This window comes from Triticum urartu, chromosome 6 (assembly GCF_003073215.2).
Source record: "Triticum urartu cultivar G1812 chromosome 6, Tu2.1, whole genome shotgun sequence".
In the NCBI taxonomy this organism is placed as follows: domain Eukaryota; kingdom Viridiplantae; phylum Streptophyta; class Magnoliopsida; order Poales; family Poaceae; genus Triticum; species Triticum urartu.
This window is the reverse complement of record NC_053027.1, coordinates 76418334-76435564: the sequence shown is the minus strand read 5'-3', so window position 1 is coordinate 76435564 and position 17231 is coordinate 76418334. Positions and strand designations below refer to the sequence as shown.

The 17231-nt window shown below is 43.9% G+C and overlaps 2 protein-coding genes across 5 annotated transcripts; one reads left to right on the top strand and one right to left on the bottom strand.

The window, feature by feature from the left end:
• Positions 1-4146: 4146 nt before the first annotated feature.
• On the top strand, positions 4147-8668 carry LOC125513571 (F-box/FBD/LRR-repeat protein At1g13570-like). 4 transcript variants are annotated; one of them, XM_048678704.1, is made up of 4 exons: positions 4147-4294; positions 6445-7553; positions 7651-7794; positions 8011-8668. In XM_048678704.1, exons 2-4 carry the CDS (start codon positions 6495-6497, stop codon positions 8359-8361), a joined length of 1554 nt encoding a protein of 517 aa, XP_048534661.1. In that variant the 5' UTR covers positions 4147-4294; positions 6445-6494; the 3' UTR covers positions 8362-8668. The 4 variants fall into 4 exon arrangements, with proteins under 4 accessions (XP_048534661.1, XP_048534660.1, XP_048534659.1 ...); XM_048678703.1 differs by having other exon boundaries at positions 6428-7553; XM_048678702.1 differs by having other exon boundaries at positions 4632-7553.
• Positions 8669-9338: 670 nt separating this feature from the next.
• Positions 9339-17157, bottom strand: LOC125513570 (subtilisin-like protease SBT3.9). Its single transcript, XM_048678701.1, has 10 exons — positions 16976-17157; positions 16784-16875; positions 16567-16664; positions 16118-16297; positions 15387-16009; positions 10928-10995; positions 10552-10818; positions 10342-10459; positions 10062-10233; positions 9339-9968 (listed from the first exon to the last, which is right to left on the bottom strand). The coding sequence occupies exons 1-10, from the start codon at positions 17120-17122 to the stop codon at positions 9430-9432; spliced, it is 2304 nt and encodes a 767-aa protein (XP_048534658.1). The 5' UTR covers positions 17123-17157; the 3' UTR covers positions 9339-9429.
• Between the last annotated feature and the right edge of the window lie 74 nt (positions 17158-17231).

Genomic DNA, 17231 nt, shown 5'->3' with positions numbered 1-17231 from the left:
CCATGGGCATATTCTTGACACAACTTTTTCCCAAGTCGGCATCGCTCACTTGGCAGGATATCTTACATGGATTGGATCTGTTTAAATCTGTTGTTATTTGGAGAGTGTGTGATGGGTCTAATATTAATATTCGGAGAGACAACTGGCTTCCAAGAGCCTCAGGCCTTAAAGTAACCGCAAAGAAGAATAGGACCAAGATCAAATGGGTAGCTGACCCGATTTTGAGTGGACCAAGGAGATGGGATGAGAATTTGATTAGGCATATGTTTTATCCACATGATGCGGAGGAGATCTTAAGTTTGCGGTTTCAGTCACTTGGGTAAGGTGATTTTGTTGCCTGGCATTTTGAGAAGAATGTGATGTTCTCGGTTAAAAGCGCAAGCGTACAAGCTTGACGCTTGCGCTTGTCTAAAGGACCGCAAATATGGCGAGGGCCAATATAATGGTGCAATGTTGCGAGAGAGGAAAAATTGAGATATTATTTGAAAGGCCAATGTTCCTCAGAAAATTCGTAATTTTGCATGGCATGTCGCTACCGATAGCTTGGCTGTCCAGGTAAACAAAATTTTACACCACCAAACCATTCTTCGACCTGTTCTATATGTGGAGTGAAAGATGAAAGTACCTTTCATGTGTTAGTCATGTGGCCAAAGGTATATGCGTTGTGCATGGCCGTGAGGGATATTTGGGGTTTGCCTGCGGAGGAGGCTTTTAGGTATACCGAGGCTGATTGGTTTCTTATTCTTTTGGATCAATTAAGCTCTACTATGCGTGACCAAATTATATTCATTTTCTGAAGACCTGATTTTTGGTAAGGGAAGGGAATTTGTCTCAGCCTCTGCAAGCTTTGTACATAATTATTGGTCATCATTTGTTGCTTGTCATTCCTATCTAGAGGTGGACTCAAAAATAAAGGTAAAAGTCTGGTGGCAGGATTAAGTACTGCCCCTAATCCTTCGAAAGCTTAGGTGATATAGCAGCCTCCTCTTTCGAATTATATAAAGATCAACGTCGATGCAAGCTTTGTGGAGAGTATTAATGTGACGAGTGCGGGGATGGTGGCCAGGGACTCATCTGGGAGGGTCATCACCTCCTCCTGGGATTTCATTAGGCTTTGTGAAAGCATGGAGGAGGCGGAGCTCCGGGCTTGACCTGCGGGTCTTTATATAAGTATCACTCTTCAAAATTTCATAATTTTAAAGACTGACTGTGCGTTTGTGGTTGTGACCTTTGCAAATAAAAAATTTGACAGGTCATCATTAATGGATTTGAAAAAGGAAGCGATGTGTATCTCCTAGCTTATATCTAATCTTAAGATTTCCAAGATCAATCGCTCGGTCATTCTGGTCGCCCATATGATTGCTAAGTTTAGATTTGTTAATAGATCGGATGGCATCCTAGTTAACGATGTTTCGCCCGGCATGGTGAATTTTATAATGAACGATTGTAATAGCTTTGTTGATTAATTAATATATGAGGTGTTTTTTTATAAAAGAAGTGTGCTTGCTTTTCTCAAACACTGAATTTGTTCAAAATCCCAAGAACTGGACCGCACGGTTCGATTTAAATGAACGCCCAGCCTTCTGGGCCGCGTACACCACCCACTTGGCCACTTGCTGCCAACAACTGTCCCCAATTCCCCATTCCTGGCTTGCTCTCCTCGCACTCGCAGAGCCCTGACAAAACCCTAGCCTTCGTTCGCCGCCGTTGCGCATATTTCAAATTCTTGAACATTTTTTGAAGGACTGTGATATTTGGCACATGTGTGCCATACAAGCAAAACTGTCACACCTCTACTTCTTTCACTTTAAAGTATCACACGATCCCCCTTCCTTCGACCCCACCTTCTTCCGAACGACCCCGCAGGCTCGCCCGAGAAACCTGCTTCTCCCGCACATCTCGCGCGCCCACCCCCGAGAAAACTGCCACTTCTTCATGTTTACCATATGATAAAAAAATATTGCGCATGTGGGATTCGAACCCACACCTCCTTGGCACAAAAGTGCGCCACCACAACCAACTCACCCTTAGGTATTTGTTGCTCAAACTAAAGAAACTAATCGTTTTGACCCCCCCCTTTTTTTACAATTGTGTTACTACAAAAAAGTTACAGAAAATTACCACAATTTCCACTCAGGACAAAGTTACCATAGTATTCGCATGCAAGTTATCAGGCCTGTGTTGTGTAAGTTACCATGCTATTTACATAGAACTTACTAGGTACTATGTTTCAACAACTACACCCCTTTCAAAGTTATCACTGTGTTTTGTACACAAGTTATAAGGTCTTTGATGTGTAAAATACCGTGGTACTTACACATAAGTTATCAGGGTATGTGTACATCAACCTCGCCCCTGGTCAAAGTTACCATGGGGGATTGTACATGAGTTACCGGGTCTACAGTTCGTAAATTATCATGATACTTATACCTAGAAACCTGGGTGTGTTTTGGTAACTTTTTCTATAGGTCAAAATTACCACGATGTTTTTGCGTAACTTATCACGCCTATAGTGGGTCAAAGTGGGCCATTTTTCCAGGCCAACCCACGAGCACGTGTGCCTCTCATGACACTAAACATTGTGTGGCTTTTCCGTGGCACATCATGTGTTGTGTTCATCTAAGAGGCCCCGTGAGGCGAGTGTATGTTTTTAACAACTTGTTTTCCTTTGGTAAAAAGTTACCATCATGTTTATATTGTAAGTTATCGGTTATGCGGTGCTTATATTATCATGTTATTCACACAAAAATTATCGGGAATGTTTTGAACAACTTTTCCCGGGACAAAAGGTTATCATGGTGATTCTAGGTAACCTATCAAGCAGGCAGTGCTTAAAATATCATGCTATTTACACAATTTATCAGGGGTATGTTTCAGCAAAATCCCTCCCCCCACGAGTCAAAAACTTGTCATGGTGTTTAGTTATCGCGGTGCATATGTTTTCCTTCTATTTACACATAAAAATACCAGGGAGGGAGGTATAGTACCGTGCTATTTACATAGAAGATACCGGAGTATCTTTAAAAAAATCTTCCCTATGGTCAAAGTTACCATGGTGTTTCTACCTCAGTTATCAGATGTGCGCTGCGTATATTACCATCTATTTACACATAAATTATCTGGTATTTTTTCACATTTTTCTTCCCCAATGGTTAAAGTTACCATGATGCTTGTATCTAAATTATCAGGTCTATGGCATGAATGTTATCGTGCTATTTACAGAAATTACTAGGGGCCGAGGTTCAACAAATTTCTTCCCAATGATCAAAATTACCATGATGCTTTCACCAAAGTTATCACATCTTCAATGCTTATGACCATGCTACTTACACATAATGTACTGCGTAGTATACAAAAGTTATCATGTTGGTGGTGTGTCATTTATCATGGTGGTGATGGAGAATTTACCACGGGAAAAGTTTATGTGCCAGGTTTGATAGGTGAAACAAAAGTTTTTCAGTGCTAAAATATTAAAGGCAAAACATGTCAAAAACAATATTTTTCTTAGCTTGTTCAACAATGAGTGTCATAGGCGAGGTGGTTAGCTCCCTTGCCCAAAATCGGAAAGGCGCGTGGGGTCGTAACTGATGATTGAAAGGAAGGAAATCAGGAGGGCGGGAAAGGAAGGAGATCAGGAGGAAAGGAAGGAGATCGGGAGAACGTGCGGGAAAGGAAGGAGATCGGGAGGTAAGGAAGGAGATCACGGGGAAAGGAAGGAGATCGGGAGGACGTGCGGGAAAGGAAGGAGATCGCGAGGACGTGCGGGAAATGAAGGAGACCGGGAGGTAAGAAAGGAGATCATGAGGAAAGGAAGGAGATCGGGAGAACGTGTGGGAAAGGAAGGATATCGCGAGGACGTGCGGGAAATGAAGGAGATCGGGAGGGCGGCTGGAACTGACGGTGCAATCTGCCACTGGTTGCCACTTACATATTTCGTTTTCTGAAACCTATTTTTTTTAATTTGTGAAATTTTCTGAAATTTGGAACATTATGTTGAAATATATGAAATTTTGTCTAAATTTGTGAATTTTTTTGCAATCCCTAATAATTTTTTAAAGAAGGAAAAACAAAAGCAGGAAAAAACAAGAAGAAATGAAAAAAAAAATAGGGGCACCCAGCTCGCACATGGGCTTGTCCAAAATCGCGTGCTGGAGGAGCGGTGTGGGTGCGCGTTTAGGAGGGCCCGTCGAGGAAGGGCTCGGGGAAGCAAGAGACGGAGCAAGAACGCGCCGCCGCCGCCCGCCGCCTCCTCGACGCCGGCGTCCTCCTACGGCTGCCTGCCGTTCTCCCCCAGGTGATTCTTCCTCTCCCCTCCCCTCCCCTCCTTTCCCCTAGGTTTTCTTGCCTCCTCCCACCATGGCTACCTCCCACGAGCACGGCGCTGCACTGACACCGATGAGCTCCTGGGCTCCTCCCAAGTTCTATCCTCCCGACCTCAGCTTCTACCCCTGCTCCTCCTCCCTTCGACGCTCACATCTAGGCTGCCGGAGCGACCTGCAATCTTTCTTTTTGATACTAACGACCTGCAAGAAAAAGTACTGCTAGGCAGCCAATCTATCTTTTTGATGGTTTCTTCAACTGCAAGTTCATTGAATTTACAATGTGATTCACTGGTGGCTGTCAATGTGTAGGTTTTGCAGTTGTGCTGATTTTAAAATTGTGTGCTCCCTCACATGAATCTAGTGGTCAGTCATTTGACTTGTGTTGAACCTCATTACTTCGTTAAAACTTTAGTCTGTTTCTACATTGAACTTTGTGCTCAGTCTTTTGTGCACTGAACTGTCCATGGTAGATAACCTAGCGATCGATATGTAGCAACTGTCTATTATTGATAGAAGCTACTCCATGTTCTAATGTTAACCTGTGGTGCAAATAAGCGTTGCTGTACTGTTCCATCTTTAAGGGCCATAATTAAATTAGTTCTAGATATTGGATTATCGGATACTTTGTTCAAAAAATGTGTCCTTCAAAAGCTAAATATGTATGGTACACTCGTTCGTACCAGTGTCTCTTTGGAAAGATTGTTTGCTGTTGTGGACACTACAATTGTTTTATTTAAGAAGCTTTCAATTTTTGACTGTTATGTCAAATATCAGGCAGATTGAATTATATCCCCGCTCAAACAACTTTGAACATGAAATAAGCTAATGTTGTTAATACGCCTAGAATGGAACTAACACTAACTACTTTCAGCTCATGCTAAACACGTGCTTTTTTTTTTTTACTACTGACTTTGTTTTAGTTGCTACTACTAGTTCTGTTGCAGAGAGCATGCAACAGCAGCCTAAACTGAGTATGTATCATTCTCTCTCATTTTCTATGGTATAGAAGTTAAGAGGTTGATGGGTCTACTGTGCCTCTTTTGCCTGTACTAATGTGCTCTCAAGGAAGTAGTTAACTAGCATTTTTTTGTCTCTGTAAAAAAACATCAGTGCCTAGCAAGTGCCTAGTCTGTTTGATACATCTTAGTAGCAGTAGTGCATGCCAAGGTCAAGTATATACTACTACATGTCATTTGTTGAGGTGAAGTTTATATCCTGGCCAGCTTTCCTTTGTACCTCTGTTCTTATCTTTTCTTGGTCACAAACATGTGCACGGCTGTTACTTGTAATAATGGATGGTATAAATAAAATTTTGTAAATCTTGATAGTAGTCGCATGGAAAATGTATTTTTTACTTTGTGTGTACAATTGGAGGGAGTACTCAAAAGAAGCAAGCATTTTACATTGATGCATGCCCAAGCTTAATTTTGGTGAAAGAAACTTTTCTGCTGGGGAGTTTGGGATGTGTTACCATCTCTTCCAAGTTTTCTATATTAAATGTCTAATTCTCAGATTTTTTTTGAAGGTCCTAATTCTCAGATTGGTAGTATTAAACATCTTGTTCAGTAAACTGCACTGAGCATGTCGAATAGTGGCAGCTTAAGAGATGGTACATGAAACTGAAAGAACCATGTTAACTCGTCCTCACCTCAGACTCTCTCTAGCATAGTATCTGCTGTGACATAACCACTTTTTTTTTTGCTGTTTCTTTACCTTCTTTCATGTTTTCAGATTGCTACCAGAGTAAAATCTAGTGTCATGTTTTACTTAGTCGAACTTCTGAGGATTGGGAGTGCGCTTTTTGTTCTGTGCGAATGGTAGTCTTAGATGGATATATTTTCTTTCGCTTTGGTAAGCTTAAAAGGCCCGGATGGCCATGTAGATTTGGGCATGTTCATGTGCTACACTCAGGGAAGAGAAGTTCAGGTCATCCCTTCCCTTAGCCATGCAGAACGGCTTGCAGATTCTGAATCTCTTGTGCCCTGCAGAATCTAAGTTTCTGCACTTGAGATTTTCTTTGGCCCTGCAGAATCTATGCAAAATTGTCTTGATGGAGTACTATCTTATTAGCAAATTGGTTTAGATAACCAGTCCCATTTCTTCAGTCTTGCTCGCCTCGCAGAACCCTGACAAAACCCTAGCCGGTCTCTGCCGGGTGCCGCCACGTCCACCATGGCCGCCGCCGCACATGGAGGAGGAGGAGAATTTATGAGCTACGCCGACATCGAGGAGCAGTTCAACAACATGGCACTGGAGGGTCCGTCCGCGCAGGACGGCATGGTCTGCATCGTATCCCTGATCATCTCCTGCCTCCCCCCACCCTTGGTCCCCGCGCCCGAGGCCGACGACTCCGATGACGACCACTTCTCCCTCACCTCCTCTGACTCGGAGGATGCCGACGCCAACGGGCCCGCGCAGGATGGTGACGGCCAGGACCACTTCAGCCGCCTCCCGCGCAACCTGCTCTCCAACATCATGTCCCGCCTCCCCACCAAGGAAGCCGCACGCACCATGGTCCTCTCCACCCGCTGGCGCTGCGTGTGGGCGGCGACCCCGCTCCTCGTCGACGACGGCCACTTCAGGGCCGCCGAAGGGCACAGCGTCTTCGATGCCGTGCGCGGCATCTCGCTCTGCGTGGCCGCTCACCCTGGCTCCATCCGAGCTGTGCGCATCACCCGCACCTCCTTCTACGAGCAGGAGTACGCGCTCCAGCGCCTGGTCGCCGGCCTCGCCGCCAAGAAGATCCAGGACCTCATCCTCTTCAACCGCCCCTGGCCGATCAACATGCCGCTCCCCGATGATATCCTCAGATGTGCCTCCCTCAGCCGCCTCTACATAGGCATCTGGAACTTTCCGGACATTCCCACCGCTCACCGGCCCGCCTTCCCAAACCTGCACGAGCTCGGCCTTTTCCACTCCATGGTCGAAGACAAGAAATTCAACGCCTTGCTCGCACACTGCCCTGAACTGAAGATCCTCTCCTTTGCCCTCTCGTACAACTACCCTTCGTGCCTCCGCATCAAGTCCCGCAGCCTCCGTGTGGTATTGGAATGGGTATGCACCTTTGATAAAATCATTGTTGACAATGCCCCCTGCCTGGAGCGCCTGCTCTTCGAAAGCTTTTCCGAGCGGAGGAGGCCCGTCAAGATTGTCCATGCGTCCAGGCTGGAGGTGCTCGGGTTCTTGGACTTCCAGCTCCACGCGCTCGAGATTGGCGGCACCGTCATCAGGGTAACTGTGTCTTGCAACTTTCGTGATCTGCACCTAAATTCGTTACGTGATTGTGCAACCAAATCATTTTCTGATGTTTAATTTGCCTCAATGGCAGGCTGGGATGACTATGAAAGATGGCGCCATGCTGCCAAGTTTGAAGATACTGGCTGTCAAGGTGCAGTTTTCGCACGACAAGGAGGTCAAGATGCTGCACACTCTGCTCAGATGCTTTCCTTGCCTCGAGACGCTCCACATCATGGTAGTATCCGCGTCATACCTGTTCATCCCTATATTTGTTCATCTATTGTGGTTCAAGATAATAATATGGATGTCAGCTTATTGGAGTACTTGCTGTTCATTGCTATACATTCCAGATTGATAATATAGGTATCTGTTCTTGCACTTCTAATTGTACTTGACTGCATATTGAGGATTGATATGCTAGAAACTGACACTGTCTTTTACTCAATTCCAGTCCATTCCATCCTGGTCAGCTGATCGGGGCGATTGTGCTGAGGCCTGGAATCCCATGGGCTCTTCCAACTGCTTCTCTCATCTTAAGACGTTCGTCCTCCACGGATTCCGAGGCCTGGACCGTGAGCAGTTGTTCGTCAGTTACATACTGGAGAAGGGGATAAAGACCCTGGGCATTGTCTGTGGTGACAGTGATGGTGTGCTAGTGAAGGGCAATGCACCATCAGGTGGAAGCAGTGGCAGTGGTATATCTGTTTGCCCCGCCACCAGTTGCTGGAGCTTTCAGCACGCCATCAACTTGTCAGTGGAGGACCCCTTCTGTGTGTTGAGCCCGCATCGCTTCTTTTGCTGAGGCAATGAGACTCTGCGCTAGTTTGGGTTGTTGATGATGGTTACTTATGCTGCCGTGTTTTCACACCGACAGGCTTACTTTACTGTGCCAAGGATGTGTTAGCTACCTGTTCATAATTTTGCAGTGAAGTGAGAAGGTGAAGGTCTGGGAAGCTACTTCATAATGTTGCACTCTTGAGTTCTCTATGGGGTTGACCATTAGGATTATGAGTGTGGAAGTACCTTGGCTGTATGTTGTTTTGGGCCTCTTCGGCTGGTAAAAGACCATTGGCATCCGCATTATATCTCTTGCTGATATCCTGATGTTATTTCACGTTTGTTCTTTTGCTGTTAAGTTCATAGCTTGCCTAGTTCCTGTAATGGAATCTGTTTCAGCTGCGTGGAAAACACAAATTTAGCCCTATGCACAACCCTGTCATCTTTCGGTTTGTAGACACTGCAGTCTGCAGATCCATTTGTAGCCAAGTTCCTTCTTGAGGCACGAAGGGTTATGTCTGATTCTTTTCTGAAGAAACTTGGGTATCCTTTTGCAGTGCAATGGCTGATCCGATAACAAGCCACGTTTGAGGTATCGAAACTGCATGATCTTCAGTTGGGGATGTCGGTGCTTGCTGGCGGCCCCGTACAGGGCCGTGACAGTGGTGGCTGGAGCGATTGGTGATTGATTTAATTCATCTGATTGGAACCTTGGACCATGTAATGCAATTGCTGTTTGTATAAATCGTGAGGTACGCACGCTATATATCATTTTGATCCTTGGAGGACAGGCAGAGTCATTAACCTTTTAGCTCTCTGTTTGTATGGCTGAACATAGAGTGTCAGGGCAGGTGAGAAGTGGACGGGAAGGCAGGCTGTGTTCGTGCTCCGTCACTTGATTTCGACTGAACTGCACTTGGCATCGCAGAAAAAATAAATGAAAGGAATAATCTAAAAGGAAATAAATATTGCATTTATGTAGAACATTTCTTAATGATGATGTATGAAATAGAGTTTTAGCATTTCAGCAACATTTTTCCCAGGACAAGTACATGAATGAAGGAACAGGAGCATACGCCAGTTACAAATAAATTTATGATGTATCTGAGACGAAGTCTTGTATCACAGTCCGTACCGCAACTGGAATTCTCACTGAGTGGGCACTTCCATCGGACCATGTGATGCTCCCAAAACTATACCCGCCCTGAACTCTCTGCTTCGCCGTGAGTGTCACCCTGAATGGTGCGCGTGTACTACCACCTTGGGTGAAACTAATAATAGATGGCTCCATCAACACGGCTACCCCTGCGGGAGCCTCAACAACCACTCGATAAGTCGCTTCCACCGGCCCGACATTGGTGACGGTGCGCGAAACTGTGACATTGTCCTTTAGGTTTGGCACGGCGATTGATGGGAGGTTGAGATTGAGTTGGTAGGACTCGCAGCCGTCTAACAATCCGAGGGTGCAATTGAAGAATTTGTTGTACTCCTTTGCATCCACGTCATAAACCAAGCCAGGATCGTCGGCCCTGTCTGGGTCTATCTGGCCGCCGCCAAAATCAAAAGGGTCAGCTAGTTTTCTTGGCACCCCCTCAGCTTGGATCGGCATACCGAAACGATCAGTCACTGAAGCTGCAAGAAGTTTAAGTAATGATGGAGTCTGTCTTATGCATATTGTGACGAGGTACTTAGAATATTAACTTTACTATATTGCCATGTTTGTACCTGTGGTGATAATGGCAGATTTGATCATGGCAGGTGACCAGTCAGGGTGAACCGACTTGAGCAGCGCAGTGACCGCTGAGACATGAGGACATGCCATGGACGTCCCGGACAACAACACATAGGTGCCACGCACTGCTGCCAAGATGTTGACTCCCGGTGCAGCTATATCAGGCTATTCGAACATGTACATGATACAAGTCGTAAGTATTCAAACAACTAGAGAGCCTAGGTACATAGCGAAATGCAACCTATTTTTCTTTAACTAAGAAGAAATACATACCTTGAGTATGGCTGAAAACGCTAGGCTAGGGCCTCTCGACGAGAACGAGGTGACCCTCGGTGACAACACCTCATTTCCAACAGCGCTCATGGTAGGTGACACCTTCACCACCGGACTCCTAACATGGCACATGACTGACATGAGTTAATTATTGCACAAGAAAATCAACATGTGTTCACCTTGCCTATCAACCTGACAACATATGCTCACCCTGTCATATCCCAATATGAAGCAATTCTATGTGCTACCTCAAAATCCACGAGAACACAAGGCATAATGTTGTGGCACGTGGCCACACTGTTGACATTATTGACGGCGTACTGTGCGAAAATGAGGCCCTTAGCACCGGCCTCCAAGGTACGGTTGATGGCATTGCGAAGTGCCACCCGAGGCGAGGTGAGAAATGCCTCCTCTGGTGCATAGCACAATACGATTTTGCCTGTGACATTGCTTGATGCTAGTGTCTCCATGTCACAACTGGATAAATGTATCAAATTCGGTATCATTCAGAATCAACGAATTGTGATTATACAAAATGTGGAACTACAAATCAAATGTGCCAAGTGGCTTCTTTATTTCATATCACCTCCTCGCATGAACGAGGGCCTTAAAGTCGTTGCTGATCACAGATGCGTTGTAGTGAAGAGATTGCCCCTGCATTCGAAATAAAAACACGAAAAAGTTCACCTTTGTCTTTAGACACGTAGAATTGGCCAAGTAGTTATTTTTAAGAGTAGGTGATTAATTAAAACAAGATCATGGTTTCCATAATGTAATTGTGTTTACGTTGTAAGGTTTTATTGGACTTTGTAGGATGTTTTCATGTCTTGGGGTAATTATGGAAAATAACTGCCAAAAAGTATACACATATAACAAATAAAACTATTGCAAGGTATAATTAATTCTTGATTAAAAATCAGTTTGAGTGTAAGCATCTCAAATAGTTAAACTGAATTTTAAATTGACTGAACTTTCAAACCTTGGCATGTGCATGCAAACCATCTCTTCCAATTATTGATTAATTAGTTGTATACGAAACAGATATTGGTAGGTGCACGTAGAAAAAAACCCAGAACTGCCAATGGTACACAGGAAAATAAAAGATCATATTACCATATTAAAACTCGTTGTACGAAAAAACTTATGCAGTTCAAACTGTCTACCAGATTTCAAGCTTTTTCACCGCCAGATTCCATACAAAAAATGCATATAGTAAATTAGTAAACATCATATTGGTTATTAAGCAAGTAATGCCTGTTTCAACAAATGCGTGCCTGAATTTGTTACCCTATTTTGTAGTCTAAATCTTTAGTCCGGTTCAAAATTATTTTCACGGGTGAATATGTACCAACTATTCATGGTTTAGATGGTCGTACCTAAAGTATATGATGGCTCCTTTGGTTTGCAGGATCCTAAAAACTTAGGATGAGGAAAATACAGGAATATGATAGGAATGCATGTGCAAAAATAATGTATTCCTAGGGAATCTGCCAACTTGGGTGTTTGTTTGACAGGAACTGAAAAAATACAGGTTGCCTAATAAATTTGGTTAGAGATGCACCTCTATGTTGTCGATGTTAGGGTCTCATCACACACATGTGCAAAAGCATGTGGGATATGACACACATCAGAAAGGGGTGCATCGAATGAATGGTGTGTGATGGCATTTTCCGATATAAGAAATCTCGATGCTTCCGAAGGAAAATTCATTGTTGTTGATTGAAAGATTTTCTCTGGTGCCACCAATCTCTATTTTAGTCCAGACCATCTCTATTAGCTCTGGTACATTTGAGACTAACTCTTTTACGCACTTCCGAGCACCTCTCGATTTGTTTTAGCCCAGTGTCTCAGAATAGGACCAGTATTCACGAGAAAAATTCTATCACATACCTCCGAGTTGAGACTTAGTTGTTTTTGCACTGATTCAATTGTGAGATTTTCTTTGTTGACCTTGGTACCTCGGAGAATCATTATCTCCCTCTGAGTAAGTTCTCTTACTAGCAGAAATGAACTCCCTTTGTGTATGTGTCTATGTGTAATTGGATCTTTGAAAGGCTTACTTTGTCTTCCCAACTGAACATTCAAATTTTGAACAAGTCTTCAAGTACCAAAAAACCATCCATGACTTCTGAGATAGTTGCTTTTAATCGTGCATCAGTCGAATCTGCTTTCACTTCCCCCCCCCCCCCCCCCCCCCCTGTGTTAGATAGCACGTCTTGAGATCCTTGGTGATAGTGAATATCTTAGAGAGCAAAAACTCTGAGAGTACAATGGACAAACTCCTCCGTTTCTTGTGCTACATACCTCTTTACTTCAAGCTTATCTGTGCGCGCGTGCGCGCGCGCGAGAGAGAGAGAGAGAGAGAGAGAGAGAGAGAGAGAGAGAGAGAGAGAGAGAGAGAGTCGATCAGACATCTCTTGGAGACTTCCTCAAAGCGACTTTGCATTACTTGTTATCCTTGGAGGGTGTGAACCTCCTAAACTGTTAGGAGTACATGAGAACCTTCAAGGTGTAAAGCAATCCAGAGTTTGTGCATGCTCCATAATTGCCTTCTTTGTGTAGGATCAACCAAGAGTGAGGCTTTGCCCCCGGTGGTATCAAGCCACTGTGGCCACCGACTATCTGAACATCAGAAAGCATCATATAGTTTTCAATCATATTTGGCTACTGTGACTTTCTTAAGATCCCACATCAAGATGATAACTGGAACACTGCTTCATGTGCAGGGTAAAAAAGTCATGTTCTAGCCTTTATTGATCGGGCACTGTAGCGACAATCTTGTGTTGTTATCTTCTTCAAGGCGTTGTCTCCTTACTGATCTGATGACCTGTAGTGGTTGGTTGTGATAACAAGGATAAATTTTTTTTTTTTGTCTTGGCCGTTTCCGGCCAAACGTGGTGACGCCAGTGTGAGGGTGTTTAGCCTTCTTGAAGGCGTCGCGGCAGAAGAATTCGACTTAGTCAAAGTTGTTATATTTATATCTTGTAATGGTTCTGCGGTAGCTATCTATGTTCTGTACTCCATTTGTTGATGACTTTGTCCTCATTGTGTTGCATCAAGCTTAATAAAGCTGATTGTATGCATCACAATGATGTAGATGCCACAAGTTTCAACCTTATTTTAGAAAAAACTAAAATTTGGAGTAGTAATTTTTGATAGGATTATTCACCCCCTCTAGTCCATAACCTCGGCCCTACAACCTCACATCAAGTACGTGCATATTGTGTCTACAACATCTTATATGTGCCAACAAAAAAAAATCTTATATGTGTCTGCCTAGGCGATCATGTACAATGATCAGATTCACAATTTGGGCCAAGCCGTACGCATTGAGGACATTAAAAGGGCAGTTCTATAGTACTTCCTTCGTTCCAAAATAAGTGTCAACTAAAATCACGACACATATTTTGGAACGGAGAGAGTAGATATGATTCAATTTAATTCTGTGGAACAAACTAGGGGAGGGGGGGGGGGGGGTACTGCCTTTTTAATTGATATTGTAGATGTTGGCATTTTTAAATATAAATTTGGTCAAACTTTACTACTCCCTTTGTCCCATAATGTAAGACGCTTTTTGACACTAGTGAAGTGTCAAAAAACGTCGGGACGGAGGGAGTAAGTTTGAATTAAGACAAACCTAATATGCAAAGTAAGAAGATACAGAGGAAGTATAAGGCACGCCACGGGGAGTAAATTCTTATCTTTGCATGATTAAGGTCAAACTCAGCTCCAAGTCAAATTGTCAAACTCTATAAGGAACCATTCCTTCTGTATTCTATCCCCCCGTTTCTAAATATAAGGCCTTTTAAAGATTTCACTATGGACTACACACAGATGTATATAGACGCATTTTAGAGTGTAGATTCATTCATTTTGCTTCATATGTAGTTTGCATTGGAATATCTAAAAGGTCTTATATTTAAAAATGGAGGGAATAAAAATTATGGAAAGCTTCATGGTGGCGCTAAATATACCTGTTGTTGGTTCGATCCAAGGATGGATTGTTAGGGCCTGTTCGGCTCTCCACCGACTCCGCAGAATTACAGGATCTGCAGAGTGCCTATTTTTCAACTCCACTGTTTTAGCCCGCAGTTCCGCCAGCTCTGCGGACCTGAGTCCGGAGCGGAGGGAATCCGAACACCCCCTTAGTTTCCATCATGCATGGGTGCTGACCCATAGCAGCAAGGGTGCAGTCACAGGGTAAGGAAGAAATGATAGTCTACATACTCATATGGAATTCTGATTATGTTTTGGCTAGTCCTTGGCAACTCTCCCAATATTAGATTAACTTGTGTGTAGAGAGTAATTAGAAGCGAGAAGGCGTCGAGGGTATACATCAAAAACTAATTAGAAAATTTTCGATTGTTCACCTGTGGTTGTGTAGAGATGATGAAGAAGAAAGCCTGGTTAAGGTCTAAATAAATCATCCTTTGATAGTGGTGATCGTAGAACCAACTCTAAATTAATAGACAATAGTTTTCATTCATATTTTCGAACAACCGGCATATTTAGACTATCTAGACACTATGATATTTACTATGCTACGTGAATATGCCTTCTATGGTATGACGGCTATCTCCATTATCCGGCTCCGCCCCCTAGCTCCATTTTCCTTTTTGCATGCATCTCGGAAGAGTCAAGTTGTTTTGTTGAGGAAAGAGTCACGTTCATGTGGCAAAACAATGCATGTAAGTTCGTGAACACTGGAGGGCAACACCAATTTGATCTATCATATTAATGCAGGTTTCTTCTACAATTTGGTAATTGCATTTTTGTTAGCAATTCGGTTGTTCGAGATATTTGAAATTGTAAACTTTGAAGATGATTTACTACACTATTCAAATCTGCACAACCTGAAATAATAGTTCAACTTTTGTCTGTATGTTATACATGGCGTGATACTTTGAAACTTGGATTCCTTGGATGTTGAACCAAATGCTTATAAATGTGATTAATATTCCTTTTCAGACAAAATCAAATGATAAAAAATACCATATCGAATAACATAAGAATTACTCGAGGATTTAAGATTTGTTTGTACGTACCACCAACTTTTCATTGTTCCCGAGCGTCACTTGGGTTGGGAATGACCTGTCTATTGTGCTAGCAGCCACCGTCATGACCCATGGCACGGCATTCAGCACCATTTGTGGCACGGGGCCTTCATTCCCGCCCGCAAACACAACGGGGATCCCTTGCAATACAGCATGCAATGTCTGAAAGATCTCCTCGCCAGGACTGCCTCCTAGTGAAAGCGACAAGACGTCCACGCCATCCTTTATGGCATCATCGATGGCCGCAAGGATCGCTGCCTCAGGGCAACTCCCGTCAATCCAACATACCTTGTATATAGCCAATCTAGACCGTGGTGCTCCACCGCGGGCGATACCGACACCAAGGCCACCCCCTCTGTGGCTCACATTCCACACCTGGCTACCGGCAATCGTTGAGGCTACATGCGTGCCATGGCCAGTGAGGTCCCTAGGGGAACTGTAGTCCATCTTAAGCACGTCAGCGCTGATGCCACCACTGTACCATCGGGCCCCGATGATCTTCCTGTTGCAACTCGTGGCATTCCACGCATGCCCAATCTGGCACACGCCTCTCCACCGTGCCGGCACAGGGCTATATCCGGTGTCATCAAAGCTTCGTGATTCAGGCCATATGCCTGTTCCATAAGCATGTGATCAATTGATGATGTACTCCATCCTCTACTTTGGGTTTCTCGGTTTTGGATGTGTGGATGGCGATTAAACTTATAAATGTAATTGCAAACCTGAATCAATCACCCCGATGATGATGTTTTCTCCGTACTTTGCTCTTTGCAGAAGGCCTTCCTGTTGTTGTGGTTGTTGTTGTTGTGGTCCATCGTAGTCAAGGCCGAGAAAGTCCCAACTCTGAGTTGTGTGCGGTTTGTGATAAGTGTTAAGCTTCACGCGGACAACTTCAGGGAATTCTACACTCGGAACATGATTAGTTTCAGTCGATCATCCATGTTTCAAAGACGCTCCGATCCTAAAAAAGATCATGTGATCCTGAGTGCCAAAAAACCTCACCCAAACCTATCCTTTTCAACAGTTTAAGCTAAACTTACCATAAGCTACTCTTGATCAATGGACTGTTAAAAATGAAAGCCCCTCTTACTTCACAAGAGGTTAATGAAAACATCTTGAAAGAGTTCTTGAAGAAAACATGCTAATGCCATATCTTGGAAACGAATATTACCTGCAAGTGTCTCAGCTTGCGTCTCAGTGAGTGTTGCTGCGAATCCCGAAAATCCATGCTTGTAACTGTAAACCATCGACTTCTTGGCTTCATCCTTGCTTTTGCCAGTAAGAGTAAAGAAATGTGAGTCACCCACTAACAACGAAAAGGTGAGCAAGTCACATGATGTATACTAAAAGATGTAATCAGGAACAACTATAGCTAGCTAGTACTGTACCTCCCAAAAACAGAGGTTAGCATGTCATGGTGCGACGCGGTGACCATAGACGGGTCATCGTGTTCCTTCTCCCCCAAATACACAATGTAGAGCTGTAAATTTGAGGCAGAATGTTCTCATAACAACACGATGGTGTCATCGCTAAAAGAAGCAAATTAAATGAAGTATTGTGCAAGAGGAGCATGATCTTACTTTGCTAGACGCTTTCGCCGAAAGGGGCATCAGCGTCGCCAGCAGCAGGGCACAGGAGAAAGTTCTCATATCCATGCCTGATTCGAGAGGAGTGTCTTGTATGTGCATATGATAATGTCTATGTGTATATATAGCAATAGCAGCCATGCGCGACCATGGGGCGCAAGGTGCAGGAACGGTTCAGAAGAGTTCGGTCATAGGCACGCGAGGAAGAATAGATGTCTAGATCATGTCTTACAGCAAGCACCGAACTGGA